A 21,648-nucleotide genomic window follows, 5' to 3' on the forward strand; every position below is an offset into this window, starting at 1 on the left:
CCACTGGAATGCATAATTTCTTGACCATCTAACTGTGACCCAAACGAAATCATCATGAACAAAATCCAATAGACCATTAGGTTCTGTCTCTGTAAGGAGCCTTAGGCCCTCCACATCTCCTCAGCCCTGCCATGTTGTGGCTACTTATCTAGCTCTGTGGAGCCAGGCCCAATACAGGGTAAAGGGAATGATGTGATTCAGGTCCATACCTCTTCTCATGTTTGTTTCTAAACCAATCAATTTTCCTACTGCCAAATCCATCAGGAAGGAGTCAGTCTATTAAGATTAAGAAGCAAGAGAAATGGACTCTAATCTTTGCTCTCCCCACATAAACTATAGCCTTGGGTTGTCTACCTTCTCTGCAACTATATATGTGGTTGGTAGACATAATCCAGAGCCTGATTTGGATCTCCCTGGGTTTTTTTAAATCAAATATGGAATTAATGTTAATTATATTCTATGTCAGGTAGACTTCAGAGAACTTCTGTCACACTGATGGCTGCTTTCATCATAGCTACCACATGTTCATTTGTGATTACTTTCTGGAGAAACATGAAATTTCACTTTATGCAACCAGGGTTAGTCAATTAGACAAATATATACAAATATATATATATGATGTGGCTGTCAAAAAAAGCCAGTGCATAGGGGGGCAGAATTTGCCACCCTAAAATGTATGTCTTTGGCATATTTAAAAAAAAAAAAAAAGCCAATGCAACCTTAGGCTGCATTAAGGGAAATATGGAATCTGAACACTAAGGGAATAACCTAACTTTATTTTATTTTATTTTTTTTTTGGTACGCGGGCCTCACTGCTGTGGCCTCTCCCATTGCGGAGCACAGGCTCCAGACGCGCAGACTCAGCGGCCATGGCTCACGGGCCCAGTCGCTGTGCGGCACGTGGGATCCTCCCAGACCGGGGCACGAACCCGTGTCCCCTGCATCGGCAGGCGGACTCTCAACCACCGCGCCACCAGGGAAGCCCTATTTTACTTTTTTTTTTGGCTGCACCATGCGGCATGCAGGATCTTAGTTCCCTGACCAGAGACTGAACCTGTACCCCTGCAGTGGAAGCTCAGAGTCTTAACCACTGGAATGCCAGGGAAGTCCCAACCTAACTTTAATCTATACTAGTTAAACCCTATCTGAAGCACTAGATCCACTTAAGGCATACTTTTAAAAGGATATGGACAAACTTGGCACATGCAGAAGGAAAGGATCAGATTGGTGAAGGTACTCAAAGCCTTGTCACATGAAGACCAATAAAAAATTAGGGGACGTTTAGCAAGAAAAGAATGTTATAAAAAGATATATTGGTTTTCTTCAACTAGAGGAAAGGTCACGTGGAAGAGGAACAGACATTTCTTCTACAGGGCTGCAAGGAACAGAACCAGACAAACAGACAAAAACTACAGTATGCATTTTGGGTCCATATGGCAAATCTTTCTTACTATCAGAGATAGAATGGACTCCCTCAGGACTATCACCTGCCTTGTCGCAGAAGGTAAGCACAAACTGGACAAGTGCTTGTTAAGCAGATAGAACACAGTGCCCAGCATCAAAGAGCTTGCTGTATCAGAATGCTTCAAAAGTCTTCAAGAGGTTCTCATACTTTAGTGTGCAAAAGAATGTACTGTTGTGCTTTCAACAGTGCATATTCCCAGGCCCTACCCATGGGTCCTGATTCCTAGGTCTGAGGTAAGCCCAAGAATGTGCATTTTTAATAAGCAGTCTTGAGGAACCCCATACCAGGGTGATCTTGATGCAACTGGCCCCTGGAACACAATTTGAAATACACTACTTTAAACACTTCACCACATATCTCACAACATGAATAGAAAAACTGTCATCACTCATTGCTTTCAACCGCTCCAAATGGTTATCTACCTAGCACTTCCAAAAAAGCAACTAAAATAAAAATAAACTATGATAATGATTTCATATATTGCATCTCCACATGTCTATTTGCCTTTTACAAATATTTCTTTAAGGAGTCAAACCCAGATCATAATAAATATTTCCTATATTTTTTCCCTACAAATAACCTGGAATTATATACTATTAACAAAGCTAAATAAAGAAAAAACAGAACACCCACCACTCCTTTTTCCACCACTTCCTTCAGTTTAGAGCGTGTCATTTTGGGTTCCTAAGAAGGGAAAATGAGAAGAAAACAGTCAATAAAAATCATCGAGTGATACTTGAGTTTGCCCCCAACTGCCAAATTATTTAAAAACTCCCAAGTGAGTTTGTAAACAACTCACTACACTTAGCCAGTTTACAGACAGTTCTGTTCCATGACATTGAAAGAACGATAACTACTCACAAACATTGGCATATCCTCCGTCTCACTGATGGCTGCTTTCATCATAGCGACTACATGTTCATTTGTGATTACTTCCTGGAGAAAGATGAAATTTCACTTTATGCAACAAAGATGTATCATCTAGATAATACTCATGTCTCTGTAACTCTGCTAGATATATGTAGAGGATAAACGAGAGCTAGATACCCAAATGATTTCAGATTAGAGTAGAGCAAGGCAACTGAAAGCAAAGAAGGAAGTTTTGGAGAGAAGCACACAGCTTCCAACAATGTAGCAAGCAAACGGACCAATCTCATTAGCTGATACTAACAGGAATGGCTCAAAAAAAAAAAAATTCTCAGGTTAACTATCTGCTTAAGAGAAACAGTAATAAACAGCAAAGGCTTTATAAATAGCTGTACTGCTACATAGCAAAGAAGAGTATTTGCATATGTGCAAAGGACTGTAAACTGTTAACTGGGCATCTTTTAAGACACATTGACCCACAAGAGTAAATCCACTGTGAACATTATCATCTTCCATTATCTTTGAATATGCTAAACAATAAACAATCAAATCAGTGGAAGGAAGCAGAGTAACAGTTTATCTTCCCAATTAAGTTCTTTCACATGTGTTCACATTTCAAACTTCTGCTGAGTGCAAAGAGAAGGCTACCCTGAAATGTAAAATATTTTGCCACAGGGAACTCACAAAATTAGTAATTCACACACCAAGACTCAAGAGTTTCCTGAGAACTTTTATTTGCTCCTGGTGAAAGAGTTCTATTCCCATTACACGGCTGCCCCCGTCTTACTCACATGAAGGATGTTTCGCACGTTGACTGCTGTTAGGTTGTGCTGCTTGGCGCCGTCCTCTAAGGTGCGGTCAAGCATGTCATCCAGCTTCAGGTCACAAGCCAAAGTCCCTTCTTCTTGACCCTTTCCATCTCTTTTCCTCTTGGTACCCTTTTTCTTTTTTCGCCTTTTCTCGTTTTCTTCACTGTCTTGCTCTTCTGCAAATAAACCAAGAACATCACAAGAATCACCAAAGCAACTGCTCCCGGAACTTAACCCAAAAAGCCACCAGTAAAAGAAAAGGCCAGCTGTCTGGCCCTGGAAATCAAAGAAGACTAAGATATAACAGCGGTGGTAAAGGCAGATGTGGTAGTACTGTTGTAGCAATAACACCTAACATTCACTGAATATTCCTTTTATGTCAGGCATTCTTCTACACACTTTATACATATTAATTCACTTACTCCTCATAACAACCCTATGAGGTAGGGACTATTATTTTTCCCACTGTACAGAGGAAGAAACTGAGGCAGAAAGATTAAGAAACTTTCCCAAGAGCTAATAATGACAAAGCCATGTTTTAAAGCCAAGCACTCTAGCTCTAGAACTCTGTCTTAATTATTACTCCATACTACCCAGATAATACATCAGAAACCCAGGTTTATGTCCCAGATCTATAACTTAACTGGGTTGCCTTGGCAATAATCTTATTTTTTTCTTTTATAAAATACAGATATCTTTTCCCATCAGGGGTGCCACGCATATTAAGTGAAATAATATATATCAAAGTGCTTTATAACCAATGAAATATTATACAAATGTAATTTATCATTATTATTATTACACTGAGTCTAGAAAAGAAAAAAACAAGGAGCAAATCAATAAAAAAAAAATCCACTCTGATTAAAAAAGGGGGGAGGGGATGAAGTAACTCTATTCTACAAGAAAGGAGCACATATATAACCAGATAAAAGGAAAAGCTTCTTGATTATTAGAATCTGTTAAGTCTTAAAGTAGATTATCACGCAACACCAAAATGAGGTTCTCATCTCTCTGATACTTTTTGGTCTGCTACCGTCTGAAAACAAGGGGTTAGAGAAGATTAACATCAAGACAACCTTTTTGGTTTAAAAAGATTTTATGGGGCTTCCCTGGTGGCGCAGTGGTTGAGAGTCCGCCTGCCGATGCAGGGGACACGGGTTCGTGCCCCGGTCTGGGAAGATCCCACATGCCGCAGAGCGGCTGGGCCCGTGAGCCATGGCCGCTGAGCCCGCGCGTCCAGAGCCTATGCTCCGCAACAGGAGAGGCCACAACAGTGAGAGGTCCGTGTACCGCAAAAAAAAAAAAAAAAAGACTTTATGACCTTCAAGCTGCACCCTGGCAATGTTTACTCAGTGAAAAATTATTAGTAATTTCAAACAATTGCTTTTGCACTTGGGAATATATATCAAGAATTTGATAAATGTTCGTAACTTTCAATCCAATCTTCTTCTTAAGGAAATAATTACACATGTAAAGACTAATCAAGTTATTCATTTCAACATTAATTATTTTAGCAAAAACATGGAAAACACCTAAATGTCGACTGAAGAAAAACACACAACCTAAAAGTTGCAAGTTATGTTTTATTCAGGGACCTTACTGAGGACTACAGCCTGGGAGACAGCCTCTCAGATAGCTCTGAGGAACTGCTCCAAAGAGGTTAGGGAGAAGCCAGGATATACAGAAGTTTTCATTAGGAAAAAAAAAAAAAAATACATGTATGAACATCAAAAGATTACTGCTAATCGCAAAAAAAGACATCTCAAGTTAATGATTTTAGTGCTTTTCTATGTAGAGGAATATGCAAGAGTCTTGGCTCATTGAAGTTATTCCTTAGCTATGCATCTTAACTATCTAGGGCCAGTATGCTGTTTTTCTCCAACCTGAATTCCCCTCAGGGTGCACCCTTTGGGGTTGGGGTGGGGTGGGGGTATGGCTGCAGTGGCTGATGCCTTGACAGCAGGCAACATTCATTGTTTACTGAAAAGGTAGGCAACATTTTTTGTGTGCACAGCCAATATGAAAAAAATGATTAAGTGAACACTGGTACACCATACACTGGACTGTAATTGACCCATTAAAAATAGTCTTTTTAAGCAATTGATGGGGGGGGACAAGTTAAAAATGTCTACAAAGAGATTTTAATGATATGGAAAAAATTTTGATAATGATTTTTTTTTTTTAAAGAAGATGTTGGGGGTAGGAGTTTATTAATTAATTTATTTTTGCTGTGTTGGGTCTTCGTTTCTGTGCGAGGGCTTTCTCTAGTTGTGGCAAGCGGGGGCCACTCTTCATCGCGGGTGTGCGGGCCTTCTCACTATCACGGCCTCTCTTGTTGTGGAGCACAGGCTCCAGACGCGCAGGCTCAGTAGTTGTGGCTCACGGGCCTAGTTGCTCCGCGGCATGTGGGATCCTCCTAGACCAGGGCTCAAACCCGTGTCCCCTGCATTAGCAGGCAGATTCTCAACCACTGCGCCACCAGATAAGCCCGATAATGATTTTTAAGTAAAAAAAAAAAAAAAAAAAGTAGAATTCAAACATACACATCTTACATTTGTGTAACCTAAACAAAAAATGGGCTACCTTGAGGTACATCCCAACAAAGTGATAGATGCAAAAGAAATATAAAACTCTAGAATGCATCAGAAAAGTGACAAAGCTCTTTACTGATGGTCATTTGAGAAAGCAGCAAAAGGGGAATTACATAGCATAATACACAACAAAACTGTCTAAAAACCTTTGTACACATATCTTTTCCCAAAGTCTCTCTTCTCACCTCATTTACCCCTTTCCTCCATAAACTCCAAAACTCTTCTCTCTTCACCACACTTGAATCTCCTCTCTTTGCTCCTCCCTTCCCTCTTGCATCCTTTCTCATGTAGACCAATCTAGCCAGTTCTTGGTTTCTGCCATCCACCTTTCCCTTCTCATCTTACCAGTACTTAAACAATGACCTGGTAGTTGCAGAGCAAGAAAAGGATTTCTGACACCCAAAGAACTTTTGATTCAGCTTCATATTCATATCCTATCATGTTGTTGGTAACACTGTCAATTGAAAAACTGACCCGGGGAAAAAAGTATGAAAGACACAAGTTAAAACTATTAATGTTATACCAGAAATAATAAAGTGTGTTATTAACGAAAAATTAACCCAAATAAATAAAATCTTCCTCACGAAATTTAGATCTACAAAATGTAACAAAAATTCATAGAAGTGAAGACCAAAAAAAGGAAATTTAAAATGGAAGCAGCTAAAATTAATAAAATTTTATACAGATAGTTGATGAGGAATCAAATTGTCCTTTAAAACAGTGCTTCTCAAACTCTCTGTGGTGAAAAACTAGTCTTGTTTTTGACCAATCCACTGTAGACTTATACTTTTATAAAGTAAGAATATAGCCATAATGTCAAATGTTACAACATTTCTAAAGTTTTATTCTCAGTTTCCGTGATTTATTTTGTTTCAAACCAGTAACAAATAGTACTCAAACTAGCACTGGTTTTCAGACCACACTTTGAGTAACACTGCTTTAAAATATACACTGAAAAACATTCAACCCCAATAAAAATACAATAAAGACAAACATAAAAAATAATTTTAAAGAACTGTGAAGAAAACTTATCACAAAATTAAAATGGAAATAACAAAATTCGCTGCAGAAAATACTTTTCAATGGAAAAAGCATTGGAGTTAGCATAATTCCCATTCAGAACGGCTATCTTACAAACACAGAATCAAAGTAATCACTGTGGGGTTACACGATCTCATCTAATTACATCCCCCTAAATCACATCACACTTATTTCTCCTCTGATTTCTGATTTTAAGGCTGAGTTTAATAGGGAATGTGGGTCTATAAGGAAAATTGAACAAATTCTAATACATTGCACAGACAATCCAAGAAAGAACAGATAATTCAGTCGTATCTTACTCTGTTTTAGAACTAATCTATTATCTTACTTTTAAAATATTGGGATACCACTGACCCTAAGAATTCTAAAGAACTGAAATTTAAAAATTAAAAAAAGGAAAACAAAAGCAACAACAAAAAAGGCACTTCCCTGGCGGTCCAGTGGTTAAGATTCCGTGCTTCCACTGCAGGGGGCGCAGGTTCGATCCCTGGTCAGGGAACTAAGATCCCACATGCCGCAGTGGCCAGCCAAAAATAAATAAATAAATAAAATTTTAAAATTTAAAAAATTTTACAAAGGAAGCCACTCTATAAAAATCAGACTAGAATAAAGAAGAATATCTAATTTTTCCTTCTGTGAGAAAGGTGGGATGTGGCTAAAAGCAAGGTATTTGCTGAGAAGCACATTTAATGATGTAAGCAGTAAGTTGAAAGTAAATTTGCACTGTAAATGTACTGCAAAATGGATGATGTCAATAAAAACATGGGTGGGTTCTGTAATATCTAAATCACCAAAGTCGCTTTGTTGTATGAAAATAGCTGCTTAGAGCTTCCCTGGTGGCACAGTGGTTGAGAGTCCGCCTGCCGATGCAGGGGACACGGGTTCGTGCCCCAGTCTGGGAAGATCCCACATGCCGTGGAGCGGCTCGACCCGTGAGCCATGGCTGCTGAGCCTGTGCGTCCAGAGCCTGTGCTCCACAACAGGAGAGGCCACAACAGTGAGAGGCCCGCGTACTGAAAAAAAAAGAAACTATGATTGAATCACAGGGAATTCCCAGGCGGTCCAGTGCTTAGGACTCCGCACTTCCACCGCAGGGGGCATGGGTTCAATCCCTGGTCGGGGAACTAAGATTACACTACACAAGTGTTGGGAAGACAGAGGTTGTAGTTGAAGTCTTGCAAAGGAGAAAAAGTCTTCATAAACACTATAGCTTTTTTACAAGTGTTGAAACCCCAGAAGAGCTACCCACTAGGAATATAGGCCACAATCTATAAAGTTTAAACAAAGTAGACTTAATATAGCATAAAACCAACCCTTGGCAGAATTTAAGTGACCCTCCAAAATTATCTGCCTGTCTGAAGAAAACATAACCCTCTTTAGAGGAAGATAACAATACCAACGCCTCTAGAATTTTTCATCCACAATGTCCAGCATCCAATCAAAAATTATAGCAAGAACCAAGATGCCAAAACACTAGGGAATGGGGGAGGACAGTAAAAAAAAAAAAAAGACCTATGGGTGAATCAGATATTAGAAAAAGGATTTTTAAATAATTATGATTAACACATTCAAGAAAATAAAGGAAAAGATGGAGAATTTCACATAGAATCTATAGTGCTAAACTGGCATGAAAAATTTAATAGATAAGACACGGCAAAACAGAGAATTAGTGAACTAGACTACAGAACAGCAGAAACTGATGCATGGAGGAAAAAAGAAAAGAATATAAAGAAAAAACAATACACATGGGACATGGTGAAAAGACCTAACATACATGTAACTGGAATACCAGAAGAAAAGAAGGAGACCACAACAGAAATGATATCTAAAAAAAATATTTACAAGGATTGTTTTTAACTGATAAAATATCAAATCTCATATTCAAGCAGCTCTACAAGCCCTAAGCAGATTAAAAACAGAAAACCCAAGTACACAAATAATAGTCAAAATGCTGAAAACCAGAACAGAGAAAATCTTAGAAGCAGAAGAAAAAAAGACAAATTATCAAAGTAACAACAAAACTTGACAGCTGAATTTGCAACAGAAACAATGGAAACCAGAATATAACAGAATGCATCTTAAAGTTCTGCAGGGAAAAGAACAACCTAACATTCTATACACAGTGAAAATAATTTTTAAAAATGAAGGCAAAACTAAGATTTTTTTTCCAGACAAACAAAATCTGAGATAATTCATTGACAGGAGACCAGGTCTGCAAGAAATACTAAAGGAAATTCTTCAAGATGAAAAAAAATGACCCAAGATGAAGGCAAAATAAAGAACTTCAGGATGAATCAAGACATAAGAAAGGTTAACTATGTGATAAATATAAATCAATATTGACTGGTTAAGACAGTAACAATAATAATAATGTCTTGTAGGGTTTAAAACAAATGAAGAAGTAAAATACAATATCAATAACACAAAAGGCAGGAGTAGATAGATAAAGTAAAACTGTTGTAAAGTTCTTACATGGTTTGGGAAGTGCTAAGAGTACGAATTTAAGGTAGATTATAGTAATTTCAAAGATTGCATATTAATCTATAGGGTAACATGTAAAAGAAAAACAAAAGAATACAAAACTAAAAAGCTAATAGAGAAGAAAAGTAAAAGCATTTTCATTAATCCAAAAGAAGGAAAGGAGAAATAAAGGAACAAAAAAGAAATAGAGAAATAGAAAATTATATCAGAAATTACATTAAATATAAATGAAGTATACAATCTAATTAACAAATATGTTCAGACAAGGTTTTTTGTTTTTTTTAACTCTATGCTATTTATAAAAGATACACTTTCAATATAAAGACACAAAAAAGGGGACTTCCCTGGTGGTGCAGTGGTTAAGAATCTGCCTGCCAATGCAGGAGACACAGGTTTGATCCCTGGTCCAGGAAGGTCCCACATGCCGCGGAGCAACTAAGCCCATGCGCTACAACTACTGAAGCCCGCACGGCTAGAGTCTGTGCTTCACAACAAGAGAAGCCACCGCAATGAGAAGCCCGCACACTGCAACGAAGAGCAGCCCCCACTCTCCGCAACTAGAGAAAGCCCGCATGCAGCAACGAAGACCCAACACAGCCAAAAATAAATAAATTTACATTAAAAAAGACACAAAAAAGGTTGAAAGCAAAACAATGTAAACACTTATACCATGTACACATTAATATCAAATACAAAGCAGACTTTAAGGCAAGAAGATAAAGAGATAAAAAGGAACATTTCATGCTGAGTCAATTCAACAGAAAATTCTAAATTTCTGTGCACCTGATAATACAGCTTAAATATATAAAACAAAAGGTGAGGGCTTCCCTGGTGGCGCAGTGGTTAAGAATCCGTCTGCCAATGCAAGGGACACAGGTTCAAGCCCTGGTCTGGGAAGATCCCACGTGCCGCAGAGTAACTAAGCCCGTGTGCCACAACTACTGAGCCTGAGCTCTAGAGCCTGCAAGCCACAACTACTGAGCCCATGTGCCACAACTACTGAAGCCTGTGTGCCTAGAGCCCGTGCTCTGCAACAAGAGAAGCCACGACAATGAGAAGGCCACGTGCAGCAATGAAGACCCAATGCAGCCAAAAATAAATAAATAAATTTATAAAAAAGTTGAAAGGGGAAAAAAAGGAGAAAGCCACAATCACAGTTGGAGATTTTAACAAATGTCAATCAGTAACATATGACAGCAGACAAAAAAAAAATCAGTAAAGATATAAAAGATCTGAACAACATTAACAAAACTGACCTCACAGACATATACAGGACATCTTACTTGACTCAAACGACCTGTATAAAACACCCACTAAATATGTATTCTTTTTAACAGCACATGAACAGACCATAAGCTAAATGACTCAAGAATTTTCAAAGGTCAGGAATCATATACAATATGCTTTTTGACCACAATGGAATTAAACTAGAAATCAATAAAGAAATTTAACTAGAAAGATCCTCAAACGTTTAGAAATTAAGCAACATATCTCTAAATAATTCATGGGTCAGGAAGAAGTCATAGGGCTTCCCTGGTGGCACAGTGGTTGAGAGTCTGCCTGCCGATGCAGGGGACACGGTTCGTGCCCCGGTCTGGGAAGATCCCACATGCTGTGGAGCGGCTGGGCCCGTGAGCCATGGCTGCTGAGCCTGTGCGTCTGGAGCCTGTGCGCCACAACGGTAGAGGCCACAACAGTGAGAGGCCCGCGTACCACAAAAAAAAAACAAAAAAAACGAAGTCATAATGGATATTAAAAATATTTTAAGATGAATGAAAACAAAAGTATGACACATCAAAATTTTCAGAATGCAGCTACAGCAATGCTTAGAGGGCAAGTTTTAACTTTAAATGTATATATTAGAAAAAAAGATTGAAAATCTTACTAGAAGCTAAAAAAGAACAAATCAAATCCAAGGTAGATTGTAGGAAGGAAATAATAAAGAACAGAAATCAATTAAATAGAAAAAAAGAAGTCAAGAAAGCCAAAAGTTGGTTCTTTAAAAAGATTAACTGATAAACCTCTAGCCAAACTTATCAACAAAAAAAATAAGACACAAATAAAAAGAGGATCTCACTAAAATCAAAACTAAAAAGACAACCTCATTAAAAACTTAGACATACCAAAATAAACATTACAAGCAACTTTATATCAACAAATTTGACAATTCCTTGAAAAACACAACTTACACAAAACTGACACAAAAAGAAACAGGAAATCTAAATAATCCTATAATTATTAAAGAATTTAATCCAAAACTTAAAAGGCTTTTGACAAAGAAAACTCCAGGCCTAGACAGCACCCTTGGTGAATGCTTACAAAACATTTAAGAAAGAAATAACACCAGTCTTCAACAAACTCTTCCAGAGACCAGATAATGATGAAAAATTTCCCAATTCATTTTATAAGGTCAGTATAACACTAATACCAACACATGAAAAAGACTTTATAAGAAAGGAAAATTAAAGCCAGTTATCTCCCATAAACAAAAAAACAAAAACCTTAAACAATATATTAGAAAATCTAATACATCATGACCAAATAGGTTTACCCCAGAAATGCCAGTTTGCCTTAACATTCAAAACCCACTCAATGTATGTTATTAGGCATATGTACCTGAAAACAGAGTTTTAAAATATGTAGAACTAGGGACTTCCCTGGCGGTCCAGTGGTTAAGCCTCCACACTTCCACTTCAGGGGGCGCAGGTTTGATCCCTGTTTGGGAAACTAAGGTCCAGCATGCCAGGTAGCACCGCTAAAAAATTTTAAATAAATAAAAAATAAAAACAATAAAAATAAATAAATAAAATATGTAGAGCTAAAACTGACAAAACTGAAAAGAAATATAGACAAATCCACAATTAAAGTTGGAGACTTCAATATGCCTTTCTCAATAATTGACAGAATAGACCAAAAAAAAAAGAATCCATAAAAATAAATAAAACCTGAACAATGCTGTCAACCAACTTGACCTAATTGACATTTACAGAACAGTGTACCTTAAAAAACAACAGAATACATATGCTTTTCAAATACACATGGAAGAGCTACCAATAAAGATTATATTGGGGCCATAAAATAAACCTCAATAAATATAAAAGTACTGAAATCATACAAAGTATGATGTGAACTCAAGGGAATTAAATTAGAAATCAGCAACAAAATGATAGCTGGAAAGTCTCCAAATATTTGGAAGTGAAAAAACACACTTCTAAAAAGTTATAGTGGATTTTTGTTTTTGCTGTTATAAGTCATATGGTACTCTATAACTATAAAAATTACATTTTAAAAAAACAGGTTCTGAAACTGAACACAGAATAGGACTCCAATCCTGTACAGAAAACCTGAATGTGTGTGTCTCCCCAAAATTAACTTGAACGTGTGTCCCCCCAAAATTCATATGTTGAAAGCCTTACCCCTGGTATGGCTGTATTTGGAGATGGGTCCTCTAAGCAAGTAATTAAGGTTAAATGAGTCCATAAGGGTGAATCCCTGATCCTATAGGATTAGTCTCCTTATAAGAATAGATATCAGAAAGCTCACTCCCTCTCTCTCCACACACATGCACCAAGAAAAGGCCATGTAAGGTCACAGTGAGAAGGTGGGTGTCTACAAGTCAGGAGGAAAGCTCTCACAGAAACTGAATTTACCAGCACCTAATATTGGAATTCCCAGACTCCAGAACTGTGAGAAAATAAATTTCTGTTGTTTAGAAACACACACACACACACACACACACACACACACACACACACCTCTTTTCTTTTTTTTTTTTCTTTTTTGGCCACACTGCAAGGCAAGCAGAACTTCCCTGACCAGGGATTGAACCTGCACCCCCTGCAGTGGAAGCGTGGAGTCTTAACCACTGGACCACCTGGGAAGCCCCACACACACTTCTAAATAACCCATGGGTCAAAGAAGATATCCCAAGAGAAATTAGAAAATACTGTCAACTGAAGTTGATAAAATGCAATATATCAAAATTTGTGGGGCATAGCTAGCACAGTGTTTAAAGGGAAATTGATACATTCTATAGTATTATTAGAAAATAAAGTCTCAAATCCATGACCTAAGCTCCCACTTTAAGAAACCAGAAAAAGACCAAATTAAACCCAAAGCAAAGAGACAGAAGAAAATAAAGGACAACAGCAAAAACCAGTAAAATAGAAAACAGAAAAATAGAGAAATTAATGAAACCAAAAGCTTGTTCTTTGAAAAACCTCTAGCCAGAATGATTAAGAGAAAGACTAAATTACGAGTGTGAGCAATAAAAGAACAGACATCATTAGAGCCCACAGACATTAAAAAGATGACAAAGGAATATTATGAAAAACTTTATGTCAATAAATTCAACAACTTGGATAGAACAAATACCTGAAAAGATACCAACTGTCAAAGCACACTCAAGAACAAAGAGATAACTGAATAACCCTTTACCTGTTAAAGAAATTGAATTCATAGTTAAAAACATCCTACAAAGAAAACTCTAGGCCCAGATGGCTTCACTGGTGCGTTCAACAAAACATTTAAGGAAGAAATAAAACCAATTCACAAACTCTTCAAAAAAACACAAAGAAGAGGAAGGAACACTTCCCAACTCATTGTATGAGGTCAGTATTACCCTAATACCAAAACCAAAGACATTACAAGAAAAGAAAACTACAGGGGCTTCCCTGGTGGCGCAGTGGTTAAGGATCTGCCTGCCAATGCATCGATCCCTGGTCCGGGAAGATCCCACATGCCACTAAGCCCATGCGCCACAACTACTGAGCCTGCGCTCTAGAGCCCATGAGCCACAACTACTCAAGCCTGCGAGCCGCAACTACTGAAGCCTGCGTGCCACAACTACTGAAGCCCGCGCACCTAGAGCCCGTGCTCCACAACAAGAGAAGCCACTGCAATGAGAAGCCCACGCACCACAATGAAGAGTAGCCCCTGCTTGCCTCAACTAGAGAAACCCCACGCGCAGCAACGAAGACCCAAGCAGCCAATAAATAAATAAATAAATATATTTTTTTAAAAAAAACTACAAGCACAGACACAAAAATCCTTAACAAAATATTAGCAAATCAAATCCAGCAATACAAAAAAATATATATATATATACCTATATCATGATCAAAAGGGTCGATTTATCACTGAAATGCAAAAATGCTTTGAAATTTGAAAATCAATCAATACAATTCACCATATCGACAGTTTAAAAGCAAAAACGAAAACAAAAGATAATCTCAATAGATGCAGAAAAAGCTTTTCACAAAATCCAACATCAGTTCATGATAAAAACTCTCCACAACTAGGAATAGTAGAGAACTTCCTCAATCTGATAAACAATAGCTATAAACCAACAAATTCTGCTTAGTGGTGAAAAACTGAGTGTATTTCCCCTAAGAGATCAGGAACAAAGGAAAAGATGCCCACTCTCACTGCTTTTCTTCAACACTGTACTGAATGTCCTAGCCAGTGCATAATAAGATGGGGGCTGATGGACGGAGAGGGAAAGAGAGAGGGAGAGGAAGGAAGAGAGAGGAAGGAATGGAAAGAAAGAAAGAAAAGACACACAAATTGGAAATGAAGGAAAAAAACTCCTTATTTGCAGATGACTTAATTATCTATGTGAGAAATCCCTCGGTACTTCCCTGGCGGTCCAGCGGTTAAGACTCTGTACTCCCAATGCAGGGGGCACAGGTTCGATCCCTGGTCAGGGAACTAAGATCCCACATGTCACACAGCATGGCCTAAAAAATGGGGGAAAAAAAAGAAATCCCTAAAGAATCTACAAAAAAGTACATAAAGCTAATAAGTGAATTTATAGCAAAGTCACAAGATATACCAATATACCAAAATCTATATTTCTATAAATTAGCAATGAACTGAAAATTGAAAAGAAAAATTGACATTAGCATAAAAAATAAATGCTTAGAACTTCCCTGGTGGTGCAGTGGTTAAGAATCCACCTGCCAATGCAGGGCACACGGGTTCAAGCCCTGGTCCAGGAAGATCCCACATGCCACAGAGCAACTAAGCCCATGTGCCACAACTACTGAGCCTGCACTCTAGAGCCCGGGAGCCACAACTACTGAGCCCGCACACAACTACTGAAGCCCTCACGCCTAGAGCCCGTGCTCCACAACAAGAGAAGCCACTGCTATGAGAAGTCCGCACACTGCAATGAAGAGTAGCCCCCGCTAGCTGCAACGAGAGAAAGCCCACACGCAACAAAGACCCAATGCAGCCAAAAATAAATAAAAAATAAATAAATACTTAATACATGAAAATTTTATATACTAAAAACTACAAAATATTTCTGAAATTTTTGAAAACCTAAATAAACAGAAATATATCTTATTCATGGATTAGTAGACTCAGTATTGTTAAGATGGCAACCTTCCCGGGACTTCCCTGGCACTCCAGTGGTTAAGACTCCATGCTCCCAATGCAGGGGGCAGGGGTTCGATCCCTGGTCAGGGAACTAAGATCCCACATGCCGCATGGTGCAGCCAAAACAAAAAAAAGACAGCGACTTTCCCAAATTGATCGACAGTTTCATTATCGATCAATATGCCAGCAAGTATTTTTTCTTTTTTTTGTTTTTTTGTTTTTTTTTGCAGTATGTGGGCCTCTCACTGTCGTGGCCTCTCCCGTTGCAGAGCACAGGCTCCGGACGTGCAGGCTCAGCAGCCATGGCTCACGGGCCGAACCACTCCGCAGCATGTGGGATCTTCCCAGACCGGGGCACGAACCCGTGTACCCTGCATCGGCAGGCGGACAGACTCTCAACCACTGTGCCACCAAGGAAGCCCACCAGCAAGTATTTTTGAAGAAAATGACAAGCCAATCCTAAAATTTACACGGAAATGCAAAGTACCTAGAATAGCCCAATGATCTTGTTTAAAAAAAAAAAAGTTGGAAGACACAAACTACCTGATTTCAAGACTGCGACATTGGTGAAAGGTTAAATACATAGACCAATGGAAAAGAAGAGAGAGTCCATGAATGACCCACACAAATAGTGACTTTTTCACATAGATGCAAAGGTAATTTAATGGAGAAAGAAATCTTTTCAACAAATAGTGCTGAAACAACTGGACATCCATAGGTTAAAAAAAGAATCTCAAATATACCTCCCACATTATACAATAATTAACTCAGATGCCAGAACTCAAAAGATCCTGCATGCCGCAACAAAAAGCCCTCCTGCCGCAACTAAGACCTGGCACAGAGAAATAAATAAATAAATATATTTTTTAAATTAACTCAAAATGGATCACATATACCTATATGTAATGTGTAAAACTACAACTTCTAGAAGAAAACAGGAAGAAAAAACTTTGTGGCCTTGGATTAGGCAAAGGTTCCTTGATACGACACGAAAGCATAATCTGTGAAAGTAAAACCTGGGACTTCCCTGGTGGTCCAGTGGTTAAGAGTCCGCCTCCGAATGCAAGGGACACGGGTTCAATCCCTGGTCGGGGAACTAAGATCCCACATGCTGAGAGGCAACTAAGCCTGCATGTTCTAGAGCCTGCGCACCACAACGAGAGAAGCCCTCATGCCACAAAAAAGATCCTGCATGTCACAACTAAGACTTGACGCAGCCAAATAAATAGATAAATAAAATTTCAAAAAACAAACCAAAAAAACCTTGAAGTAGTTCCTCGTGGCTAATGCTGAAACCATTCGGGCAAAATAAATAATGATAACATGGCACTATAACTCAAATAATAAAACAAACATCCATGAGTCCACACTCATATAAAAATTGAATAAATAAATGAGGGAGAAGAGACTGCTCTTCTTTACAGAAAAATGCCAATTAATAAATGTAAAAGGAACAACAGAAATAAAAAATCAGCATTATAATTGTTGCAGGGGATCTACCAAATATGAATATGAAGCTGAATCAAAAGTTGTTTGGGTGTCAGAAATCAACTGTGCACCACAACTACTGAAGCCCGCATGCCTACAGCCCATACTCCACAACAAGAGAAGCCACTGCAATGAGAAGCCCGCACGCAGCAACGAAGACCCAACGCAGACAAAAATAAATAAAATACAAAATAAATTTATTTTTTAAAAAAAGAATTATATGTGGGGACTTCCCTGGCGGTCCAGTGTCCACACTCCCAACGCAGGGGGCACTGGTTCAATCCATGGTCGGGGAACTAAAATCCCATATGCCACATGGGGTAGCCCAAAAAAAGAAAAAAAAAAAAAAAAGAACTACATGTGAAGGTTTATAGCAGCTTTAGTCATAACAGGCAAAAACCAGAAAGAACCCAAACGTCCATCAGCTGGTGAACAGATAAACAAATTGTGGTATATCTATACAGTAGAATACTACTCAGCAATGAAGAACAAACATGAATTAATCTCAAAAGCATTACACGAAGTGAAAGATACAGGATGCACACAACACTGTAAATCAACTACACTTCAATAAAAATTTTAAAAGATACCAGATTCAAAAGGTTACATACATACTGTATAACACCTATATATAATATTGTAGAAAACGCCAAACTGTAAGAATAAAATTGAGATCACTGGTTTCCAAAGGCTGAAAATGAAGGACTGCAAAGGGGAATGAGGGAACTTTTAGAGAGAGATGTTCCATATATTGATTGTAGTGGCAGTTACACAACTATATCCATTTTTCAAAACTCACTGAAAAAATTTTATTGTACGAAAATTATCTCAATAAATCTGACATTAAAAAAGAATCAGTGTAACTCTCCATATTAACAGAATAAAGGAGAGAATTCCCTGGCAGTCCAGTGATTAGGACTCTGCACTTCAGCACTGCAGGGAGCACGAGGTCAATCCCTGGTCAGGGAAATAAGATCCCGCATGCCACACAACACGGCCAAAAAAAAAACAAAAAAGAAAACAGAATAAAGAAAAAAACATACAATAATCTTAATAGAGATTTTTAAAAAGCATTTGACCAAATTCAATATGTGATAAAACTCTCAGAAAACTAGGAAAAAATTTTCCATCATCTGATACAATATATCTATAAAAAGCCTACAATTATCATCACATATAATAAGGAATACTGAACACCTTCCCACAAGTTCAGAAATAAGATGTGGATGCCCACTATCACAATTTCTAACCTACATAGCAATGGAGGTCTATTATTTGCGATGAGAAAAAGAAATCACAAGTGTTCACTTTAAAACCATTTGTTAAGCTAAATAAAGAAGTCTTTATTCACTCGTCTGTATGTGTTATATTTCACAATAAAAATATAATGTTTCAGGCTTCCTTGGTGGCACAGTGGTTAAGAATCCACCTCCCAATTAAGGGGACACGGGTTCTACCCTGGTCCGGGAAGATCCCACATGCCGCGGAGCAACTAAGCCCGTGCGCCACAACTACTAAGCCTGCGCTCTACAGCCCGAGAGCCACAACTACTGAGCCCTCGTCCCACAACTACTGAAGCCTGCGTGCCTAGAGCCCGTGCTCTGCAACAAGAGAAGCCACCACAACGAGAAGCCCACACACCACAACGAAGAGCAGCCCCACTCGGTGCAACTAGAGAAAGCTCGCACACAGCATCGAAGACCCAACGCAGCCCAAAATAAATAATAATAAATAAAATAAATTTTAAAAAATATATATATATATATATTGTTTCCAAAAAACTTTAAGGAGGCCCAATCCTATGACCTAGCAATTCCACACAACAAAAATTAGGCATATATGTTCACCAAAAGATCTACAGTAGAATGTTCACAGCAGCACCATTCAGAGTAGCCTACAACTGGAAAGTATTCACTCATTAAGAATTGAATTAATAAAGAAAATATAGAATATTCTAACAACAGAATGCTACATCATAATGAAAATGAACAATCTACAAGTACATGCAACAATGTGGACCAACTTCATAAACATAATGTTGAGTGGGAAAAGGCAATCAAAAAACATATTTATATTTCACATAAAGTGAAATAGGTGAACTAATCTGTGCTGCTAGAAGTCAAGATAATGGTTACCCATGGGTGGGTGTCAGTAATAAATGAAAGGAAGGACTTCTGGGTACTGGTAATATTATTTCTTGATCTGGCTGCTGGTTACATGGGTGTATTCAATCTTTGAAAATTCAGTGAACTTGGATACCTTGGAATATGTGCAGTTTTCTGCAAATTATACTTCAATAAAGAGGATTTTTTTCCAAAGAAAAGAAAGAAAGCCTACCCATTGGAATAAAGAGTCCACCATCCTCTATCTCTTCCTCAGCTTGGTGAGCTAGAGTCCTGAGTGGCTTTTCTTGAGGAGAGGCACAGACATCTGGCTGAGATGATTTCCTAGGCTGGGCTGCTGGTTTTGCAGAGTGACTGTCTGATGGTAATGAAGGCATCTCCCCTCCAGAATGCATTTGAGATTTTCCTGGAAGAATCACAAATATTGCTCCACACTTTGTCCATTCTCAATTATACTCTGTTGTAAAAATCAGCATCTTGTTATAAAGTCCTTTTTAGTTAGATAACTTCATTAATGATGCATTTACTATACAGGCATTCCTCTCTCTTAAAGACAGTATCCTAAGAAAAATATTGAAATCAAAGCGCAGGTCCAATTTACTCATCGGTAATGTCAGGGAATTGAACTAGGTAATCGCTAAGGTCTTTCTAGTTCTAACATGCATTTTTTTTCCCTATGAAAAAATCATATCCGTAATTGTAGGGTGGGGGGAGATATATTCCTGGTAACAAAGGGACATTTTATATAGATGACCATTAACACCACATTTAATCAACTATAAATGATATAGGACTTCCCTGGTGGCTCAGTGCTTAAGAATCCACCTGCCAATGCAGGGGACGTGGGTTCGAGCACTGGTCTGGGAAGATCCCACATGCCGCAGAGCAACTAGGCCCATGCGCCACAACTACTGAGCCTCCATTCTAGAGCCTACGAGCTACAACTACTGAGCCCGCATGCCACAATTACTGAAGCCCGTGCACCTAGAGCCCGTGCTCTGCAACAAGAGAAGCCACCACAATGAGAAGCCCGTGCACCGCAGCAAAGAGTAGCCCCCGCTCTCCACAACTAGAAAAAAGTCTGCATGCAGCAACGAAGCCCCAATGCAGCCAAAAATAAATAAAATGTTTTAAAGATATACATTATAAAATGTCCTGAACTTTCTGACTCTGTAAGATCAATCTTACAAAGCATTAGAGTAAAAATCACCATAACATTATAAATACATGGTTATACAGTTCATTAGACAACTTTCTCCTTTCCTCACCTCAACTCTTTTGTTTGTTTGTTTTTTTGGCTGAGCCGCATGGGTTGTGGGATCTTAGTTCCCCAACCAAGGATGGAACTCAGGGCCCCAGCAGTGAGAGTGCTGGGTCCTAACCACTGGACCGCCAGGGAATTCTCTCCTCACCTCAACTCTTACAGAGTGTTACCTTTCTTTCCATTTTTCGTGAGGGGCATTAAAAAGACAAAGAGGGGCTTCCCTGGTGGCGCAGTGGTTGAGAGTCCGCCTGCCGATGCAGGGGACGTGGGTTCATGCCCCGGTCCGGGAGGATTCCACATGCCGCGGAGCGGCTGGGCCCGTGAGCCATGGCCGCTGGGCCTGTGCGTCCGGAGCACAGCTCCGCGACGGGTGAGGCCACAGCGGTGGGAGGCCCGCGTACCGCAAAAAAAAAAAAAAAAAGACAAAGAAACATTCATGCAATATCAAAAGCAAACATTAGAATCAAGCTGTCATAGGAACAAGAATACATACAGGCTTGTGTATACACAGAAGATCTATAGAATATATACAAGGCATTGTTAAATAGTGATTGCTTCTGAGAACTTGGAAAACGAGGACAAAGTGAAAGAGTGCCTAACTTTTCCCTGTGTACTTTCTGCATTTAGGAACTTTTTTTCCATGTTTGTGTATTACATAGTTGAAAAAAATTGTTTTTCAAAAAGAGATCAAATTATTTGTTACTGAGCCCCATTCAAAACAGATAACACTTTTTAAGACTGTTATCCCATCAACATTAGCAGTTTCAACTGGTATACACAAGATTTTTAATTGGAGGACACCCTGTCAACAAAGAAAAAAAGCCTTTATTTTCAACTAAAGTATGAATGAATCCTTAATTCTATTTACTCTCAATCTTACTTCCTTTACTTCAGGAGCCCATGATTAATTCACAATGTCAAAAAGGCTAAAAGCTGTGGTTTTAATAGGGACTGTACAACGAGTTGAATTCTAAATCCAACAAATCAAAAGTTCCCCTAAGGGGGCTTCCCTGGGGGCACAGTGGTTGAGAGTCTGCCTGCCAATGCAGGGGACATGGGTTTGAGCCCTGGTCTGGGAGGATCCCACATGCCGCGTAGCAGCTGGGCCCGTGAGCCACAACTACTGAGCCTGCGCGTC

At 38.7% G+C, this 21,648-nt stretch overlaps 1 protein-coding gene across 11 annotated transcripts in view; it reads right to left on the reverse strand.

The window, feature by feature from the left end:
• GON4L (gon-4 like) overlaps nt 1-21,648 on the reverse strand; it is a 94,612-nt gene that overhangs the window by 67,176 nt on the left and 5,788 nt on the right. For 10 of the 11 annotated variants that reach the window (XR_003430418.1, XR_003430419.1, XM_027095185.1 and 7 more), the window contains exons 3-6: nt 19,461-19,652; nt 3,124-3,317; nt 2,327-2,401; nt 2,099-2,149 (exon numbers count right to left, since the gene is read on the reverse strand). Coding sequence is in view for 9 of the 11 variants with exons in the window: in XM_027095185.1 (XP_026950986.1) it covers nt 2,099-2,149; nt 2,327-2,401; nt 3,124-3,317; nt 19,461-19,652 (512 nt within the window). In the remaining 2 variants the exon portion in view is untranslated. The remainder of the gene's footprint in view (nt 1-2,098; nt 2,150-2,326; nt 2,402-3,123; nt 3,318-19,460; nt 19,653-21,648) is intronic. The other variant, XM_027095186.1, reaches the window with a different exon arrangement.

The sequence above is a fragment of the Aethalodelphis obliquidens genome, unplaced genomic scaffold, assembly GCF_003676395.1.
Source record: "Aethalodelphis obliquidens isolate GAN/ISIS:26980383/991018 unplaced genomic scaffold, ASM367639v1 scaffold90, whole genome shotgun sequence".
Lineage (NCBI taxonomy): Eukaryota > Metazoa > Chordata > Mammalia > Artiodactyla > Delphinidae > Aethalodelphis > Aethalodelphis obliquidens.